The sequence below is a fragment of the Gadus macrocephalus genome, chromosome 5, assembly GCF_031168955.1.
Source record: "Gadus macrocephalus chromosome 5, ASM3116895v1".
NCBI classification, from domain to species: Eukaryota; Metazoa; Chordata; class Actinopteri; order Gadiformes; family Gadidae; genus Gadus; species Gadus macrocephalus.
In genome coordinates this window covers 21,072,064-21,094,563 of record NC_082386.1, presented here as the reverse complement: position 1 = coordinate 21,094,563, position 22,500 = coordinate 21,072,064, and the positions used below count along the sequence as shown (strand labels likewise).

At 49.2% G+C, this 22,500-nt stretch overlaps 1 protein-coding gene across 1 annotated transcript; it reads right to left on the bottom strand.

Moving 5' to 3' along the window:
* Positions 1-754: 754 nt before the first annotated feature.
* akap6 (A kinase (PRKA) anchor protein 6) lies at positions 755-22,379 on the bottom strand (the record flags this gene model as incomplete). Its single annotated transcript, XM_060051275.1, is given in 10 exon segments — positions 755-898; positions 7,208-7,456; positions 8,354-8,461; positions 9,363-9,473; positions 9,987-10,247; positions 11,706-12,377; positions 12,901-13,048; positions 14,944-15,053; positions 22,208-22,306; positions 22,308-22,379. Coding segments are annotated over 10 exon segments (1,974 nt in total), but the record flags the coding sequence as incomplete, so codon positions are not given.
* Positions 22,380-22,500: the final 121 nt, after the last annotated feature.

The window sequence follows — 22,500 nt, the reverse complement described above, 5'->3', positions numbered from 1 at the left end:
ATGCAAATGTCTAACTTGTTTTCATCTGTGTTCTCACTGAGTGTGTGTCTCCCCAGGTGTGTGTCTCCCCAGGTGTGTGTTTCACCAGGTGTGTGTTTCACCAGGTGTGTGTCTGTACGTGTGTCTCATCAGATGTGTGTCCAGGTCGTCTCTTAGGTGTGTGTCTATAACGTGTGTGTATCTCACCAGGTGTGTGCCTCACAAGGTGTGTGTGTGTCACCAGGTGTGTGTCTTCCCAGATGTGTGTCTATGCGGGGGTGTGTCTCACCAGGTGTGTATCTATACGTGTGTGTGTCTTCCCAGGTGTGTGTCTATACGGGGGTTGGTCTCACCAGGTGTGTATCTACACGTGTGTGTGTCTCACCAGGTGTGTATCTACAGTGTGTGTGTCTTCCCAGCTGGGTGTCTATACGGGGGTTGGTCTCACCAGGTGTGTATCTACACGTGTGTGTGTCTCAACAGGTGTGTATCTACAGTGTGTGTGTCTTCCCAGCTGGGTGTCTATACGGGGGTTGGTCTCACCAGGTGTGTATCTACAGTGTGTGTGTCTTCCCAGCTGGGTGTCTATACGGGGGTTGGTCTCACCAGGTGTGTATCTACACGTGTGTGTGTCTCACCAGGTGTGTATCCACAGTGTGTGTGTCTTCCCAGGTGTGTGTCTATACGGGGGTTGGTCTCACCAGGTGTGTATCTACACGTGTGTGTGTCTCACCAGGTGTGTATCTACAGTGTGTGTGTCTTCCCAGCTGGGTGTCTATACGGGGGTGGGTCTCACCAGGTGTGTGTCCAGGTAGTCTCTCAGGTGGTCCAGGTCATGTCTGGGGGGGGTCCAGTTGTCGGTGCTGAGCAGCGCGTCTTTCAGCCACTCGATGAACACGTCCAGACGCGTCACGAAGCCCTGAAACACAGGAACAGGAAGAGGTCAGCTGGGACCGCAGCACGCCAGGAACACGTCAGCCGGGACCTAGGTACATACATCAGAACATCAACACGCTATGTACATACATCAGAACATTCAACACGCTACGTACATACATCACAACATTCAACACGCTATGTACATACATCAGAACATTCAACACGCTATGTACATACATCAGAACATTCAACACGCTACGTACATACATCAGAACATCAACACGCTATGTACATACATCAGAACATTCAACACGCTACGTACAAACATCACAACATTCAACACGCTATGTACATACATCACAACATTCAACACGCTATGTACATACATCAGAACATCAACACGCTACGTACATACATCAGAACATTCAACACGCTACGTACATACATCAGAACATCAACACGCTATGTACATACATCAGAACATTCAACACGCTACGTACATACATCACAACATTCAACACGCTACGTACATACATCACAACATTCAACACGCTATGTACATACATCAGAACATTCAACACGCTACGTACATACATCACAACATTCAACACGCTATGTACATACATCAGAACATTCAACACGCTATGTACATACATCAGAACATTCAACACGCTATGTACATACATCAGAACATTCAACACGCTATGTACATACATCAGAACATAGAACACGCTACGTACATACATCAGAACATTCAACACGCTATGTACATACATCAGAACATAGAACACGCTACGTACATACATCAGAACATTCAACACGCTACGTACATACATCAGAACATAGAACACGCTATGTTTATACATTAGAACATTCAACACATTATGTATGCAATCTAAGAAAGAAAGAAGGAATGATCTTAAAACAATGATGAAGGGACGATAGATAAACAGAGTGACAGACAGAGAGAGCCAGGGACAGAAGGAGTGACGGACAGATAGACAAAGTGATAGACAGAGAGAGTGGCACACAGAAAAAAAGATAGACTGAGCGATAGACAGGCAGAGTGACAAACAGACGGACAGAAAGATAGACTGAGAGAGCGATAGACAGTGAGATAGATAGACAAACAGAGGAAACCATAAACAGACAGACAGAAAGATAGACTGAGAGAGCGATAGACAGTGAGATAGATAGACAAACAGAGGAAACCATAAACAGACAGACAGAAAGATAGACTGAGAGAGCGATAGACAGTGTGATAGATAGACAAACAGAGACGGATGAACAGTGTGGTAAAGAGAATGATTTAAGGAAAGACAGAAGACACTAACAACTCGTGTTGTACTGGAGAGATAGTGCCCCCTGCTGGCCGCAGGAGGAACCCTCAGAGAAACAACAGGTTCATCATGGTTTAATATGTATTATTATTATTAGTAGCATTATAAGTATCTTTATCAGACCCTTCAGTTGAATACCCTCAACTCTCCCACAACAACTGTGAGGGAATAGGATCATGTTGCTAACGGAAACCAAACAAGCATACACACTGGTGCAGAAACTCTGTCTGTGTGTGTGTGTGTGTGTGTGTGTGTGTGTGTGTGTGTGTGTGTGTGTGTGTGTGTGTGTGTGTGTGTGTGTGTGTGTGTGTGTGTGTGTGTGTGTGTGTGTGTGTGTGTGTTTGCGTGTGTGTGTGTGTGTGTGTGTATGGTGTGCATTTCCTGCATGTGATGGAAATAATTTCACCTCTGTACAGTTACACCTCGCTGAAATCTGGAGTGGCTAATCTATATGTATAAGCATGTGTGGTGTGTGTGTCTAAGCCTTTTACAGGCTGCAGTATGTTAATTACAACCATGACCCGAAAAAGATGTAAACATCAATACAGGAACCTGGCCCCTATCTATCTACCAACCCAGAGAGAGAGAGAGAGAGAGAGAGAGAGAGAGAGAGAGAGAGAGAGGGAGAGGGAGAGGGAGAGAGAGAGAGACAGAGAGAGAGAGAGAGAGAGAGAGAGAGAGGGAGAGACATAGAGAGGGAGAGACATAGAGAGAGAGAGAGAGAGAGAGAGAGAGAGAGAGAGAGAGAGAGAGAGAGAGAGAGAGAGACATAGAGAGAGAGAGAGACAGAGACAGAGAGAGACAGAGACAGAGACAGAGAGAGAGAGAGAGAGAGAGAGAGAGAGAGAGAGAGACATAGAGAGAGACAGAGACAGAGACAGAGAGAGAGAGAGAGAGAGAGAGAGAGAGAGAGAGAGAGAGAGAGAGAGAGAGAGAGAGGGGGAGAGAGAGAGTATTATTGTCATGCTTGGCAGCCCTGAGCGGTCCCTGGGACGGTCCCTGGGAGACCCCTTCTACTGCCAGCTGTCTGTTGCCGTAGGGATCGAGACATCTCCAAAGCCGCACAATGCTAATGTAATCAATCACACACACGCACACACACACACACACATGCAGCCTGGACAGCCGGTAATAGAACCAGCGGCTTTATTCATATTCATATTATTTCCTTGTGTTGGTTTCAAAATGTCCCTCGATTGGAGGAGCAGACTCCAACTACAGCTTCCTGGAGCCGCCCAGGAAGTACAAACCCAAACCCGAAGGAAGTCACCGGTTGGTCTCATTGGAGCTTTTTCTTAAAATCTGGTAAATAGCCCGACTTTAAGATGAAGAGGCCACCTCATTCCTTTACAGAGCGACACAAAGATGAACTGCTTTAACATGATGGGACCATGACCTTCAACCTCTGGACCATATGCTCTGTACACTACTGTAAGACAACTGTCTAACACGACACTCTAACACAACACAACACTCTCTAACACAACTCTCTAACAAAACACTAACACAACACAGCACTCTAACACAAACCGGACCACACTGACAAAACACTCTGCCACACAAGACTAACTCAAAACACAAACAAAACACTCTCTAACACAACACAAACACAACAAAACGTTCTCTAACACAACTCTAACACAACAGTCTAACACAACACCCCCACTCTCCAGCCCCTCCCCCTAACTCCACTTCTGGCTGAGCCTCCTAGCCCCGCCTCCAGCCCCCCTTTAGCCCCGCCCCCCAGCCTGTGGGGAGGTCCCAGTAGAGAGCTCTCTGGCAGCTCCCTGCTTGGTAGGGGGGGGGGGGGGTCGCGTTGTGAGACAGGAGGCTCAGTGAGGAGGAATCACTCCTCAGGGAGGGGGAGGATGAAATCCCCTCCAACACACTCACCCCTCCCTCCTCCTCCCCCCCCCCCCTCCTCCCCCACTTCCTCAATTAAGCTTCTCATTCAGGGCCATGATTACATGCTGCTAATTAACAAGCTAATCAGCTAATTACACAGGGGCAGGGAGGAGGAAGAGGAGGAAGAGGAGGTGGTGCCGAGTTAACAAAAGGTGTAGTCGGAGGTGACAACACGGAGGAGATAAGGAATCCTTTGATTCCATTTTTAATATTCCTCTCCGAGAGCGCGGTGCCTCCGGGAGACAAAAGCACCGCTCTCCAGATAGACACAGACGCAGACACACACACAAACACACACGCACGCACACACTGACACACACACACACACGCACGCACACACACACACACGCACACACTGACACAAAGTACAGAGAACAGAGACTCAAGCACGGACACACGTTAAAGGTCAAATACTCACACACAAACATACAACTACAAGGTGAAACATACACCCACACATACACACTCACTCACACTCACACACACACACAAACACACACACACACAAACACACATTACAAGGTCAAACACACACACAAACACTCAAGGTCATGCTGCCAACAGTGAGCTACAGCTAGCCCGGAGTTCACGGCTCGGAATATAGATGGAGCCTTTACGGAGAATGATATATACAAAGGAATAACCTATGGTGTTAGTGAGTCACTACAACAGTAACAGGTGTACGTGTTAGTGAGTCACTACAACAGTAACAGGTGTACCTGTTAGTGAGTCACTACAACAGTCTAACAGGTGTACGGTGTTAGTGAGTCACTACAACAGTAACAGGTGTACGTGTTAGTGAGTCACTACAACAGTAACAGGTGTACGTGTTAGTGAGTCACTACAACAGTAACAGGTGTACGTGTTAGTGAGTCACTACAACAGTAACAGGTGTACGTGTTAGTGAGTCACTACAACAGTAACAGGTGTACGTGTTAGTGAGTCACTCAGACAGTCTAACAGGTGTACGTGTTAGTGAGTCACTACAACAGTAACAGGTGTACGTGTTAGTGAGTCACTACAACAGTAACAGGTGTACGTGTTAGTGAGTCACTACAACAGTAACAGGTGTACCTGTTAGTGAGTCACTACAACAGTCTAACAGGTGTACGTGTTAGTGAGTCACTACAACAGTCTAACAGGTGTACGGTGTTAGTGAGTCACTACAACAGTAACAGGTGGACGTGTTAGTGAGTCACTACAACAGTAACAGGTGTACGTGTTAGTGAGTCACTCAGACAGTAACAGGTGTACGAGGAGCTACGTTAGCAGCTCGTAGCTGCTGTGTGGGCATTAGAAGAGCTACGTTAGCAGCTCGTAGCTGCTCTGTGTGGGCATTAGAGGAGCTACGTTAGCAGCTCGTAGCTGCTCTGTGTGGGCATTAGAGGAGCTACGTTAGCAGCTCGTAGCTGCTCTGTGTGGGCATTAGAGGAGCTACGTTAGCAGCTCGTAGCTGCTCTGTGTGGGCATTAGAAGAGCTACGTTAGCAGCTCGTAGCTGCTCTGTGTGGGCATCAGGAGAGCTACGGTAGCAGCTCGTAGCTGCTCTGTGTGGGCATTAGAGGAGCTACGTTAGCAGCTCGTAGCTGCTCTGTGTGGGCATCAGGAGAGCTACGGTAGCAGCTCGTAGCTGCTCTGTGTGGGCATTAGAGGAGCTACGTTAGCAGCTCGTAGCTGCTCTGTGTGGGCATTAGAAGAGCTACGTTAGCAGCTCATAGCTGCTCTGTGTGGGCATTAGAGGAGCTACGTTAGCAGCTCGTAGCTGCTCTGTGTGGGCATTAGAGGAGCTACGTTAGCAGCTCGTAGCTGCTCTGTGTGGGCATCAGGAGAGCTACGGTAGCAGCTCGTAGCTGCTCTGTGTGGGCATCAGGAGAGCTACGTTAGCGCGCCGCGGCCCCAGGGCGCCTGGCATTCCACCGTATTCAATATGACACGGATATGATGGATCGGTTCACGGCTGACCGATCAATAACACGCCTGTCAATCAAACATGACCTTTGAAACCAAGCTGATCGATTTGACAGCCGGCAGCATCATTGATCCCCAGATTAAGTTATACCATACGGTAGGGACATGCTAGAGGGCCGGGTGAACTCAGAGTACAGAACCACAGCAGGGTACCTAACATGGTAACGAACATGTTAACGGACCGGGTACAGCATCACCGTATGTTAACTAACATGTTAACTCACATGTTAAAGGACCACCACATGTAAACAAACATGTTAACTAACATGTTAAAGGACCACCACATGGTTAGTAACATGTTAACTTATATGTTAAAGGACCACCACATGTAAACGAACATGTTAACTAACATGTTAAAGGTCCACCACATGTTATTTAACATGTTAACTTACATGGTAGAGGACCAGGAACAGCACCACCGCATGTTAGCTAACATGTTAAAGGACCACCGCATGTTAACTTTAACAGACAGTAGAGAGAACAGAGAAAACAGACAGGAAAGAGATAACAGACGGTAAAGAGAGAGAAAACAGACAGTAAAGAGAGAGAAAACAGACAGTAAAGAGAGAGATAACAGACAGGACACAGATGGTAAATAGGGAGATAACAGACAGTAAAGAGAGAGAAAACAGACAGCAAAGAGATAACAGACGGTAAAGAGCTAACAGACGATAAAGAGCTAACAGACGGTAAAGAGAGAGATAACAGACAGTAAACAGACGGTAAAGAGAGAGATAACAGACAGTAAACAGATGGTAAACAGGGAGATAACAGACAGTAAAGAGAGAGATAACAGACAATAAAGAGCTAACAGACGGTAAAGAGAGAGATAACAGACAGTAGACAGACGGTAAAGAGAGAGATAACAGACAGTAAACAGACGGTAAAGAGAGAGATAACAGACAGGACCCAGACGGTAAAGAGAGAGATAACAGACAGTAAACAGACGGTAAAGAGAGAGATAACAGACAGTAAACAGACGGTAAAGAGAGAGATAACAGACAGTAAACAGACGGTAAAGAGAGAGATAAGACAGTAAACAGACGGTAAAGAGAGAGATAACAGACAGTAAACAGACGGTAAAGAGAGAGATAACAGACAGTAAACAGACGGTAAAGAGAGACAGCCTCTCCCCACCTCTATCTTCCTGAGGATGTGGGGGTCGTGGTGCTGGATGCCCTCCAGCAGCTGAGAGACCAGGGCTGTGGTCCCCTGACCGGCCACCGGGGGCGCCGGCGCCACCGACCCAGAGCTCCGCCCCTCGTCCTCCTCGGAGAGCAGCTCGCTCAGGGGGCCGGACTCTATGCTGTCGTCCAATGAGTGAGGGACGTCGCTGGAGGAGGAGGGGCTAAAGCGGCCGATGTTGAAGTGGTGATGCCTCGACTGCTGATGAGGAAATCAATGTTCTGTATTACAGTATATTACAGTAGGTATGTATAGTCTGTATTACAGTATGCATGTATTACAGTAGAGTACAGTAGGTATAGTCTGTATTACAGTATGTCTGTATTACAGTAGAGTACAGTAGTTATAGTCTGTATTACAGTATGTCTGTATTACAGTAGAGTACAGTAGGTATAGCCTGTATTACAGTATGTATGTATTACAGTAGAGTACAGTAGGTATAGCCTGTATTACAGTATGGTCTGTATTACAGTACAGTACAGTAGGTATAGCCTGTATTACAGTATGTATGTATTACAGTAGAGTACAGTAGGTATAGCCTGTATTACAGTATGTATGGATTACAGTAGAGTACAGTAGTTATAGCCTGTATTACAGTATGTATGTATTACAGTAGAATACAGTAGGTATAGTCTGTATTACAGTATGTATGTATTACAGTAGAGTACAGTAGGTATAGTCTGTATTACAGTATGTCTGTATCACAGTACAGTACAGTAGGTATAGCCTGTATTACAGTATGGTCTGTATTACAGTAGAGTACATTAGTTATAGCCTGTATTACAGTATGTCTGTATTACAGTAGAGTACAGTAGGTATAGTCTGTATTACAGTATGTCTGTATCACAGTACAGTACAGTAGGTATAGCCTGTATTACAGTATGTATGTATTACAGTAGAGTACAGTAGGTATAGCCTGTATTACAGTATGGTCTGTATTACAGTAGAGTACAGTGTGTGTAGCCTGTATTACAGTATGTATGTATTACAGTAGAGTACAGTGTGTGTAGCCTGTATTACAGTATAGTACAGCAGGTATAGCCTGTATTACAGTATGTATGTATTACAGTATAGTACAGTGTGTGTAGCCTGTATTACGGGGTAGGCCGTGTCCTCCAGGGGGAGGTAGCAGTCAGGGGAGACCTCGCTCAGGTCCCAGTCATCGATGTCCTGCAGGCCACGCTGGTCCAGATCACAGCTAGACCTCTGGACAGACAGACAGACAGACAGACAGACAGACAGACAGACAGACAGACAGACAGACAGACAGACAGACAGAGGGCACGTTACAGACTAGGACAACAGGCCACTGGGCCAGGTGACAGGTGAACTGGTGATCTGGTCAACTGGTGAAGAGGTAAAAAGGTGAACAGGTGAACTGGTGAACAGGTGACAGGTGAACTGGTCAACTGGTCAACTTGTTAACAGGTCAACAGGTGAACTGGTGAAGAGGTGACAGCTGAACTGGTCATCTGGTCAACTGGTTAACAGGTCAACAGCTGAACTGGTGAACTGGTGAAGAGGTGACAGGTGAACTGGTGAACTGGTGAACTGGTCAACAGGTGAACTGGTGAACTGGTGAAGAGGTAAACATGTCGACAGGTTGAGAAGTGAACAGGTGGACAGGTGGACAGGGGGACAGGTGGACAGGTGAAGAGGGGAAGGTGAGCGGGTGATGACTGACCAGGGGGACAGGTGAAGAGGTAAACAGGTGAAGGGGGTAGGGGGAAGAGATGACAGGGTGACAGGTGGACAGGGGAACAGGTGAAGAGGGGACAGGTGAGGAGGGGACAGGGGGACAGGTGGACAGGTGAAGAGGTAAACAGGTGAAGGGGTAAGGTGAAGAGCTGACAGGGGGACAGGTGGACAGGTGGACAGGGGAACAGGTGAAGAGGGGATAGGTGGACAGGTGAAGAGGGGACAGGTGAGGAGGGGACAGGGGAACAGGGGGACAGGTGAACTGGGGAACAGGTGAAGAGGGGACAGGTGAGGAGGGGACAGGGGGACAGGTGAACTGGGGGACAGGTGAAGAAGTAAACAGGTGAAGAGGTGAACAGGTGAAGAGGTGAACAGGTGAAGAGGGGAAGGTGAGCGGGTGATGACTGACCAGGGGGAGGGCTTGGGTCAGGCTCTCCAGGTTGATGGCCAGCAGCTCAGTGTGTCTCAGCTGGTCGGGGAGAGCCAGGAACTCCTCCGAACCAAACCAGTGATCCTTCCCCTGGGAGAGGAGGAGGAGGAGGAGAGAGGAGGGGAGGTGAATGAGGAGGAGGAGGAGGAGTAGGGGAGAGGAGGAGGAGAGAGGAGGAGGAGGAGGAGGAGGAGGAGAGAGGAGGGGGAGGAAGAGGAGGAGAGAGGAGGGGAGATGAATGAGAAGGAGGAGGGGGAGGAGGAGGGGAGGTGAAGGGTTGGAGGAGGAGGAGGGGGAGGGAGGAGGAGGAGGAGGGGGAGGGAGGAGGAGGAGGAGGAGGAGGAGGAGGAGGAGGAGGAGGAGGAGGAGGAGAGAGGAGGTGAATGAGGAGGAGGAGGAGGAGAGAGGAGGGGAGATGAATGAGAAGGAGGAGGGGGAGGAGGAGGGGAGGTGAAGGGTTGGAGGAGGAGGAGGGGGAGGGAGGAGGAGGAGGAGGAGGAGAATAGAGGGGAGAGAAGGAGAGGAGAGAGAGGGGAGGGGCGTGAGAGGAGAAGGAGAAACTACAGCCGAGAGTGTCTGGTTCTTGCAGTGCGGTGCCTCTACCTGTGGGCCGGGGCGCCGGGCGGTCCGCCGGGCACAAGGCGCTCGGGGGTCCGACTCCTCCCCAGAGGCCTCCATGTCGGAGCAGGAGGAGAGGGCCCCCCTGCCGGAGGGAGGCACGGGGGAGTCGGACGGGGGAGCCGGGGGAGCCGATGGGCCCTGAGATGACGGCGGGTCCCGGGCGGGGCGGGGGGTCTCGCCGGTGGCTCCAGCCAGAGAGGAGGGCCTCTCGGGGGTCCGGCTCCCTTCACCTCCTCCGGGGGTCTGGAGATCGGGGGAACAAGGTGGTCCGGTCAGCCCGAATCGGCACGGCTCCAGCGCCAACGGCGCCGCCGGCTGAGACCTCTAATGCCGCGTTCCCCCTGCAGGGTGCGGTACGGTTCGGTACGGTTCGGTACGGTTCGGTACGGTTCGGTTCGCCTCAGTCCGGTACGGTTCGGTTCGCCTCAGTCCGGGAGGGAGGGGGCGGTGTAGCCCAGCTCAGTTCCGAGGTCGCGTTTCCACCGCCGACAGTACCCTTTGTGGATGTCGATCGCCGCGGCAGCTACGTAAACATCGTAAACAACGTCTTCCTCCCCAAGAATGCAGAGGAACGTCTCCACCTCCTTGTTTGCCCAAGCAAGCGTTTTACGCAACATGTTCATTGTAAAGAATAACACCTCGAGGCTACTGTTTGTTTGTTTTCATCCCCACGTCGCCCGGAAGTGACGATTCTGTCGACCAATCAACGGAGGGGGGGTGTAGCTCGAATTTTCCGGTACCCTTTCAGGCGTCTCGTCTCGTTTTCAGAACCCCAACGGAGGAGTACTGAAGACGAGGGCAAAACGAGTCCGGCTCAGTCCGGGTCACGCCCACTTTTGGCGGTGGAAACGCACTCCGTACCGCGCCTTTGCGAACCGAACCGGACCACACCCTGCAGTGGAAACGCGGCATGAAGGACGCAGAGCCCCCGGAGGACGGCTCTGAGACAGACGTCGGCGCTGCTCTGAGTCAGGCCGGCTTCCTGATGGACTCGTTTAAACACAGAAGAGGAAGCTGAACACGCTCCTTATTACACATCAGCCCTGCTGCGTGGGGAGGAGCACACGGCCGGCTGAATGAGGAGGAGGGAGAGGAGGAGGGAGGGAGCACACGGCCCACTGAATGAGGAGGAGGGAGAGGAGGAGGAAGGGAGCACACGGCTCACTGAATGAGGAGGAGGGAGAGGAGGAGGGAGGGAGCACACGGCCCACTGAATGAGGAGGAGGGAGAGGAGGAGGAAGGGAGCACACGGCCCACTGAATGAGGAGGGAGAGGAGGAGGAAGGGAGCACACGGCCCACTGAATGAGGAGTCAGGAGAGAGGGAGTAAATTAGTAGTGGGTGACTAGTTTGAGTATATAGTATATATATATATGGAGTATATAGAGTATATAGAGTGAGTGATTGAGTGTGTTAATAGAGTGAGTGAATAGAGTGAGTGAGTGTGTGTACAGAGTGTGTGAGAGCATAAGTGAACAGAGTGAGTGAGTGAGTGAGTGAGTGATGGATTGAGGGTGTCAATAGAATGGGTGAATAAATGAGTGAGTGATTGGGTGAGTGAATGAGTGAATGAACAGTGTGTGCGTGTGTGTGTGTGTGTGTGTGTGTGTGTGTGTGTGTGTGTGTGTGTGTGTGTGTGTGTGTGTGTGTGTGTGTGAGTGAGAGAGTGAGAGAGTGAACAGAGTGTGTGAGTGCCAGTCACCTGCAGGTGGGCGGGGGTCTCTGGGTAGCCTGAGTCCAGCTCCAGCCAGAAGGTGGCGCTGTGGTCGGGCTCCAGCAGAGGGAGCCGCCTCAGGCCCTCCTCCCCCTGGGAGAGGAGGCTGGCAGGGGGGCTGCCCGGCCCCTCCGGCCCCCCAGGGCTGGGGCCTGGGACCAGGGCAGCTCTCTTTGCCAGCGATGGCTGGGTGGGAGACGCTGCCCCTCCTCCTCCTCCTCCTCCTCCTCCTCCTCCTCCTCCTCCTCCTCCTCCCAGCAGTGGACGCTTGGACGCCGACGGTTCACTCTGGTGGAACATGCCGCAATGCCTGCTGGGAGCACTGGGGGCGGGGGCTGATGTGTGGGCGGGTGTGGGCTCTGGGGGGCCGGACGGTGTTCCCGGCTGGATGCGGGTCTGGGTCTCGGGGTCCGCTCCCGGGCTGGGGTCCTGGAGGTAGTAGGGGTCCTGGGTCTCGGGGTCCTGGAGGTGTTGGGGGTCCAGGAGGTGGTGGGGGTCCTGGAGGTGTTGGGGGTCCAGGAGGTGGTGGGGGCCGTCCCCGGGGCTGTAGTCGCTGAGCTCAAAGGCGGTGATGCCGCAGTCCAGGGAGAAGTAGTCGCGGCTGCAGCGGATGGTCAGACGGCCGCAGTCGTCCACCTCCGTCAGGTCGTCCACCCGGGTCTGGGGAGGAATCACTATATGTAGCGCTTTTCTGGACACCCAAAGACGCTTTACGGTGAAGGGGGGACCTCCCTCAACACTGGTCTTGGGTGAGGATGTGTGTTGGCTGAAGGATGTCCTGGTCTGTTACCTGGTCCTGTGTGTGTGTGTGTGTGTGTGTGTGTGTGTGTGTGTGTGTGTGTGTGTGTGTGTGTGTGTGTGTGTGTGTGTGTGTGTGTGTGTGTGTGTGTGTGTGTACCTGGTCCTGGTCCTGGTCTGTTACCTGGTCCTGGTCTGTTAGGTCTGTTACCTGGTCCTGCGTGTGTGTGTGTGTGTGTGTGTGTGTGTGTGTGTGTGTGTGTGTGTGTGTGTGTGTGTGTACCTGGTCCTGGTCCTGGTCTGTTACCTGGTCCTGGTCTGTTACCTGGTCTTGCGTGTGTGTGTGTGTGTGTGTGTGTGTTTGTGTGTGTGTGTACCTGGTCCTGGTCCTGGGTGTGTGTGTGTACCTGGTCCTGGTCCTGGTCCTGGGTGTGTGTGTGTGTACCTGGTCCTGGTCCTGGTCCTGGCTGAAGGCCTGCAGGATGTCCGTCTGTCTGGTGAAGTTGCCGTTGGAGTCCTGGAGCCCCTGGAGGAGACGCTCCTTCAGGACCAGCACTGAGACCCGCAGCTGGTGCCACAGGAGCTGGACCGCCCTGAGACCAGAGAGAGACCAGGGAGAGACCGGCCGCACCCGGTGAGACCTAGAGCTCTGACCAGACCACACCCGGTGAGACCTAGAGCTCTGACCAGACCACACCCGGTGAGACCTAGAGCTCTGACCAGACCACACCCGGTGAGACCTAGAGCTCTGACCAGACCACACCCGGTGAGACCTAGAGCTCTGACCACACCCGGTGAGACCGAGAGCTCTGACCAGACCACACCCGGTGAGACCTAGAGCTCTGGCCAGACCCGGTGAGACCTAGATCTCTGACCAGACCCGGTGAGACCTAGAGCTCTGACTGGACCACATCAAGACCCGGTGAGACCTAGAGCTCTCACCAGACCACACCAAAACCAGTTTAGACCTAAAGCTCCAACTACACCAGACCAACCAGGTGAGACCTAGCCCTCTGCTAGACCAGTTTAGACCTAGCCCTCTGTCTAGACCAGACCAGGTTAGACCTAGACCTCCAACTACACCCGACCAACCAGGTGAGACCTAGCCCTCTGTCTAGACCCCATCAGACCAGACCAGGTCGGACTAAAGCAGGGGGGGCACACGGATGAAGTCTGGCCTGCTCCCGGGCCGATGCTGCAGTGAGAGACTCAGTGGGTTCTGTCCCGTGGTCCCGGTCTCTCTGGACACGGCCCCAGTAGGCCTGCTCCACATTCAGGTTGGAATTCATCAGGGCTAGGCTTCCCACAGGGGAATTTCCAACAACCAATGAAAAGTGTGTGTTTGCACGGGCCCTGAGGAACCAGGACATTTTCCAAACATTCATCCTCGTTTGTGCTCTGAATCCCTGGAGATGTCGCTGCGCAACACCGCAGGTCGGTGCTCCGACTGTAGATTTGTGTTCCCTTTTTGTACACTTCTGAGTGTGCGACTACAAAATCAGCAGTTAGCCTATGAAGCTCACTCTTTCTGTAACCATTCCACACTAAACAAAGTGTGGCCCCAGTTTACGAGCTTAACTAGACTAGACCGGGTCGGACTATAACCGACCTGGACCGGAACAGACCAGACCGGACCGGAACAGACCAGACAACACCACATCATGTTGTGGGGCTCTCTCCTCTAGAGAAGGACACCATATAAACTATCTCCCTTAGCCTTATGACTTCTACAAGTGTTGTTATCAGCATGCAGCTCACAGACAGACTATTATGGTCTGTCGGTGTCTTGAAACACAAGCCTCTCATCCACAAAGATTAATATCGGTAGGGGAAAAACAGTTATCATCAAATTCATTCATTTTTGTCTTGGAACCAAATAATGGAACCAAAATAAACAAAGTTGTTTTGATACGACAACAAAACCATGAATATTGAATACGTCAACAGGGTATTTTTTGAACATTTTACATAATCAAGTATAATCACAGAACTTAAGTTATGTACTTGTCTGAGTATGCACTGTATTTAATTTGCCAACAGATGCTGTTTTTATGAATGTGATTATACACGTTAATGATATATTGTCAATAAAACATGTAGCTAGTTTCAAATATATGACAGATTTATTTATATTCAAATATATATATGTTAACAAATTTTAACAAAAAGGATAAACAAGAATCACTTGTTGTCTACTATCATGTTGATGCAATAGGAGGTTCTACTGATGTCTCCTATGATGTTGATGTAGAAGGAGGTTCTACTGATGTCTACTATCATGTTGATGCAATAGGAGGTTCTACTGGGTTCTACCTGATGTCTCCTATGATGTTGACTGAGTAGGAGGTTCTACTGGGTTCTACCTGATGTCTACTATGATGTTGATGTAGAAGGAGGTTCTACTGATTTCTACTATGATGTTGATGCAGGAGGTTCTACTGATGTATACTATCATGCTGATGCAGTAGGAGTATCTACTGGGTTCTACCTGATGTCTACTATGATGTTGACTGAGTAGGACAGCAGCTTCAGAGAGAACTCCGTCTCTAGGAGAGCGTGGATCTGCTCCACATGGTCCGAGATGTCCTCACAGATGTCCTAGACACACACACACACACACACACACACACACACACACACACACACACACACACACACACACACACACACACACACACACACACACACACACACACACACACAAACACACACACACAAGAAAGAGAAAGGGTCAGTAATATAAAGTACAAATGCCTCATAAGAATAATAAACAGCAGACAACTGTACCGTAGCCTGGCTAGCATTAGCATTAGTACCACATCATCTGCTATCACAGGACTGTCCCATAGCCTGGCTAGTGTTAGCATTAGTACAACATCATCTGCTATCACACTACTGTACCGTAGCCTGGCTAGTGTTAGCATTAGTACAACATCATCTGCTATCACATTAACTCACAGAAGACTTCTAAAGAAAGATCTCAAGGAAGTACGACAAGAGGTTCTGTATTCCTGTTTTACTCTATTAATCACTTCCTCATGGAACACACTGTACTTTGGAATCCAAACAAACACAAACACAGTGTTAGCCTGACACTGAGAAAACACCCAGCAGACAGACAGACAGACAGACAGACAGACAGACAGACAGACAGACAGACAGACAGACAGACAGACAGACAGACACATACGTACTTTGAGCTGTTCTGCCACGATCAGAAGTGTCCATGTAAACCCGGCTAGTCTGACCCTCACACTGAGGAATAATAACCCGGCAGACAGACACACAGACACACAGTCTCACAGTAGCCGGGTTTACATGGGTTGGTAACGGTACTTTTATGCGCCCCAAACTGATTCGCGATCAATCTATATTCGGCACTGCTGCCCAACTTGTATTGCACCATGGCAAATCTCATTGCCAACGCAATTGGCTTTCGTGGAGTTACCGCCTTTGGCGATCTATCTTTCGTGAGCTCTCATCATTTGTAGAACGACTGCCGACTCTGCCGATCCTAAAATGATCTCGCCATTCCTGCCTAAATTCAAGTAACACCACTCTCTCCCACCAGTCTTAGCTGCGCACTCCCATCCAAATACGTCTTGTTTGCGGCGGAGGAGGGGGTAAATATAAAGACCGGACGAGCTACTGACGTCGCTGTGCTGTCCTCCTTCTTCTTAATTGAAGGAGCAGGCAGAAAAAATCTCTCTCCAGCTGGGCTTTCATTAAAAGCAAAAACATAAAAATGACGTCCATTATGTCACCTCGTTCCAGATGTGTCAAATCCAGTTGTGTGTGAGAGAGACAATCGAACATATCGATTGCCACTTTTGTAAATGCCATATATACAGTAAATTCGGATCGCAGGATAGCATTAGATCTATTCCAATTAGAAATCTAATCTGATCAGAAATGTTCATGTAAACGTGGCTACTGAGGAATATACAAGCAGACAGACAGACAGACAGACAGACAGACAGACAGACAGACAGACAGACAGACAGACAGACAGACAGACAGACAGACAGACAGATATGGGATAGTTTACAGTATATTAATGAGTCGTTTTTTTTTCAATTTGAACCAATGGCCAATGTGTGAGAAGTCCTATGGTTCTGTAACCAATGCAACAGCATCCTTAACAACACAAGTCTTGGCACCTGAGGCTCCCTGCACCCTGAATATAACTGGCCGTACCACGCAGGAATGTAGGTCAGATATACCGGCCACTTGGATAGCAAACACCCTAACCCTGGCTCAGCTAAAGCAGGCCTGAGCTGTGGTCAGATGGTCCGAGTCTGTTAGCAGGCCTGAGTCTGTTAGCAGGCCTGAGTCTGTTAACAGGCCTGAGCTGTGTTCAGATGGTCCGAGTCTGTTAGCAGGCCTGAGACTGTTAGCAGGCCTGAGCTGGACCAGGCCGGAATTATTCAAGTGGTGGAAAGACATTGGGGCGTATTTCATGATGGTTTGAGAAGAACAGTGTGTGTGTGTGTGTGTGTGTGTGTGTGTAAGTGTGTGTGTGTGTGTGTGTAAGTGTGTGTGTGTGTGAGAAGGTGTCTGTCAGTATTACTGACTGTATACAAGACCTGCAGATGAGCACTAATATCCACATCACACACACACACACACACACACACACACACACACACACACACACACACACACACACACACACAGTAATTCACTCTAAATGGAGTGCAACGTCAAATCCAATCAAAATGTCCCGCCGACATCAAAGCATCGCGTCTGTGGCTCTCCCCCCCCCACACACACACACACACACACACACAGCGCTAACCTTCACAAAGACTTCTCACTCAGAGATAACTGGTCTCACTAGTCCACGCATCACAAACGCATCCCAGGGTCAGAGCGGTCTCACAGGGGAGCAGTCTACAGCCTGGAGATCGCTCTGATTGGGGTCTAGTCTACAGCCTGGAGATCGCTCTGATCTGCTCGCTGATGCGGAGGACCTGGACACGTCCACGCTCAGGGGGACGCCCCTTTATCACACCTCCTCTCAGTGCATCACAAGTTAATGACTTACTGCGTGAGTGGTGTTAGTTAATCACATGTTAATGACTTACTGTGTTAGTTAGAATAGTTTATCACATGTTAATGACTTACTGTGTTAAATTAGAATAGTTCATCACATGGTAATGACTTACAGTGTTAGTTAGAATAGTTTATCACATGTTGATTACTTACTGTGTTAGTTAATCACATGTTAATGACTTATTGTGTTAGGTAGAATAGTTTATCACATATTAATGACTTTCTGTGTTGGTTAAAATAGTTTATCACATATTAATGACTCACTGTGTGAGTGGTGTTAGTTAATCACATGTTAATGACTTACTGTGTGAGGGGTGTTAGCTCCCCACATGTTAATTAGTGGTGCTAGTATCACATGTTAATTAGTGGTGCTAGTATCACATGTTAATTAGTGGTGCTAGTATCACATGTTAATTAGTGGTGCTAGTATCACATGTTAATTAGTGGTGTTAGTCTCACATGTTAATTAGTGGTGTTAGTCTCACATGTTAATTTGTGGTGTTAGTATCACATGTTAATTTGTGGTGTTAGTATCACATGTTAATTTGTGGTGTCAGTATCACATGTTAATTTGTGGTGTTAGTTCCTCACTTGTTAACGAGCGGACTGAGTTCATCACATGTTGACTTACTGTGGACACAGCCCCAGATCCCAGCCCACCATCAGAGCACCAGCGTCGAGTTACATCCCATAATGTCCATTATAAGGAGTTCTTCTGCAGGTCGTTTCCATAGCAGAGAAACGAGAAGCTTCTGCTCCTGCAGAGTCCCCACACACACTGGGCCCATGTGGCGGGCTGACAGAGAGTGTGTGTGTGTGTGTGTGTGTGTGTGTGTGTGTGTGTGTGTGTGTGTGTGTGTGTGTGTGTGTTGGGGTGGGGGAGGGTGGCACAACAGTTGGGTACTATTTTAGGACTGACCTTACCCCCGTGTAAACCCACTACACTCTCTCTCTCACACACACACACACACACACACACACACTTTCCCACTCAGTTGCCAGAACAGCAGCTGTGAAGAGAGAGGAGAGAGAGAGAGAGAGAGAGAGAGAGAGAGAGAGAGAGAGACTGAAGAGAGAGAGCGTGTGTTCAGTATTCAGTGTAGCTCCGCCCCCCTGAGAGCCGCAAGTCCTTCACACCGTCGCCCTCAGACATCACACAGCGGCCCATCCCATAATACTCTGCCTGATCCCTGCTTGTCTCTGGCGTTAGGGAGAACAAAGGACACTTCCCGGATCAAAGTGGACTTCCTGTTGAATCCCCCACTCTAGACCAGCTCCACCAGGGGGCCCACCAAGCTGAGACCAGCTCCACCAGGGGGCCCACCGGGCTGAGACCAGCTCCACCAGGGGGCCCACCGGGTTGAGACCAGCTCCACCAGGGGGCCCACCAGGCTGAGACCAGCTCCACCAGGGGGCCCACCAGGCTGAGACCAGCTCCATGTAACTAGTGGTACTAGTACTGGTAGAACTAGTAGTTTTAATAGTTCCACTCCTCGAGTATAAGGCCCAATCCCATTTCTACCCCTCACCCCTTCCCCTTACCCCTCCCCATTAAGGGGTAGAAATGGGATTGGGCCTAAGGCCCAATCCCATTTCTTCCCTTTACCCCTTCAAAACAAGGGGGAGGGGTAAGGGGTAGAAATGGGATTGGGCCTAACAGGAGACAGGGATGAAGTCAAAGTGATAGCATTGGATTTGTTTGAAATGTTTCCTGTAATCAGTCGGTATTAAACTAACGCTGAATATCGTATTCCCCAGTGAATACTTTTTGACCTTATGAAGAATGTAATACTCTACTGTGGATAGTTTATCAAGGAGTACCAGTTCAGTATTAAACACGCACGCACGCACACACGCACGCATGCAAGCACACGGCAATCACGCAAAAACACAAATATGAAACTGTTAAAAATAAAATATACAACTCTTAAAATATGCACAATGCAAACAAAATAGAGATACAAGATATCTCTGTGTGTACATGAGAGTGTGTGTGTGTATGTGTGTGTGTGTGTGTGTGTGTGTGTGTGTGTGTGTGTGTGTGTGTGTGTGTGTGTGTGTGAATATTCTTTCCTCCCTTTCTTCTAACCCATCCCTGTGTATCCATGGTTACTGGGTGTGGCAGGATGTGATGACACGGAGAAGGAATGTTCTTCAACAGCTGGGAAATCAAGTTTAAATAAAGCTCCCTGCGCTTTGAATGTAGATCACATTGATCACATTCACCTTGACACACACACACACACACACACACAGTTTCTCTCTCTCTCTCTCTCTCTCTCCCTCTCTCTCTTGCTCTCTCTCTCTCTTCGATGACATGGTATGCATACAGCGGAAACATATATCAGTGAGTTAGGATTAACGTTCCGGTAATTATTACGTTTTGAGTATTACATTTCTCTTCATAATCAGCCTAGTTAAAACAAACCTGACCTAGCCTAGCACAGCCTGCTTAGGGTAGTCTAGCTGAAGACGGACCTAGCCTAGCCTAGCCATAGTGCAGATTATTCTGGCCTGGTCCAGTTCAGTGCAGACTCAATCACCCACCGACCCACTACAGCTCACACACACACACACACACACACACACACACACACACACACACACACACACACACACACACACACACTTTATTCAATCCATAGTTGAGCTACATTTTCAGTGTGTTTAATATTCCCACCACCAGATGGCAGCCTCTACCAGAACATGTCTGTGGGAACTCAAAGGCCCTCTCTCTAAATGAAGACAGACCTTTCTAAGAGAGGAGAGGAGAGGAGAGGGGGGAAGAAGAGGAGGAGACGAGGGGAAAAGAAAGGAGAGAAGAGAGGAGGAGAGGAGAGAAGAGGAGAGGAGAGGAGAGGAGAGAGGCGAGAGGGGAGAGGAGGGAATGAAACCAAACCAAACTCAATCTGGCCTGGTACAAACTGGCTTGTTGAAAACGTCTGGGAGATCACGATTGATCAGTGTTCCAGTCGGTTAGAGCAAGCTTTACATTGTTCAGTGTACGGTTGTCATGAGGAACAGGCGGTAGGCAGAATGGGCGCTGCAGCGAACTCTTGTGGTTCAAAGTGGTTTTGCGAGATGGAACGGGCGAGCAAGTCAATGTGTAGAATATATCCCTCTAGCGGAGAGATTTCAGATTGCAAACAACCGAATAACGCAACAGTGTGTTGCACATCATACCCAAAACAAGTGGCAGCTGGTGATCAAAAATGTTGGCGGGGCACAGTAATAGACAGGGGGTCCGAGGTTCCCCCCCCCCCCCCCATAATTTTATTTTTTGTTGAATTTAATAGATTTGATTTCCTGTATTCTGGTGCATTTTGGGGATGGCCACTACCTATTTACCTACTTTTCATTCAGATTCATAGCCTACATCCTGACTTGCAGGGCCTGGACAAGCTTACACTGCATATACAGACCTACTTCATGGCCATTCCACCAGCCATTGCTATTTGACCCATTGTTGTTATTCTGAGATTCAGACAAATCATGATCCCTGTCCTATAGTGTCCGTTTTTTGTGAGTCTCAATGTCTACTTCAAATGCAGTTAGAAATATGGGACAGTTGCTTCATCGTGTTTATATGCTACAGGCCGAAAGACTTAATTAATATGTAACTTACTTGCTTCTTTTAAGTATAACATTGCTTGGGGAGTCCAATTCCTCCACTGAAAAGGGTGGAAAGTGCTTACAACTCTCTGCTAGTTAGCGATCTATCTCTTCTCCACATGTAGTTGTGGTGCGCGAATGCTGCTGAGGGAGGTAGCATATTTGATTGATTCGTTGAATTGTCCAATTATGTGGTGATAACAAAAAGAAAAGCTATACCATTGGCCTGGGGCGCACACTGGTGCGACCCGAGGGCGAATTTTCTTGCGCCAATAAAAAGCTGTCTCTGCTTGATAGACAGCAAAAAGTTAGCGAGCCTACTGACTACACCGTGGCCGGCGCCCCTGACTTGGAGGAGGGCTTTATTTCGAATGACCAATAACTAGCCTAGGCCAAATCATTGACGTTCAGACGCATTTAAATGGTTGCTGGCAGTGACAAGTATATCACACATTAAACGACGATAAACGCTATGTATTTTTGTTGATTTATTTTGTAATGATAATAGTTTATTAATAGTTGGCAGATATATTCAAGTGAATATTTCACGGAGGGGCTAGCGCCCTCTATTGACCCACCGCCACTGCCCAAAACTGCTCACGATCAGGCCCAGACAGGGTCAGACCCCCTACAGTTTAACTACCAGTATAACTTACAGTATAACTTACAGTACAACTTACAGTACAACTTACAGTATAACTTACAGTATAACTGACAATATAACTTACAAAATAACTTACAATACAACTCACAGTGTAACTTACAGTATAACTTACAAGATAACTCCACAATATAACTTACAGTGTAAACCACAGTGTAACTTACAGTATAACTTACAGGCGTAACTCGAAGTGTAACTTACGGGATAAATCACAGTGTTGGTGTGTGTGTGTGTGTGTGTGTGTGTGTGTGTGTGTGTGTACGTGTGTGTGTGTGTGTGTGTGTGTGTGTGTGTGTGTGTGTGTGTGTGTGTGTGTGTGCGTGTGTCCTACCTGCAGCAGGTCCTAGCTGCAGCAGGTGTATGTCTATGTTGCGGTGCTGAGTGTGTGTGCGTTTGCGTGTGTGTGTGTGTGTGTGCGTCCTACCTTGAGCTGCAGCAGGTGTGTGTCTATGTGGCGGTGTTCTGCGTCCTGGCCAGCAGAGTGTGTGAGCTGGGACACGCGACCGGCCGCCGCCCTCAGCCAGGGTCTGCACCTCCGGCAGGTGGAGGAGCACCTTCCAGTCGGCCCCCGCATGGAGGGGGGGGGCCCGGCGCTGCCTACACACACACACACACACACGCACGCACACACATACGCATACACACGCATGCACGCACACACACATATGCATACACACACGCACGCACGCACACGCGCACATGCACACACATGCAATA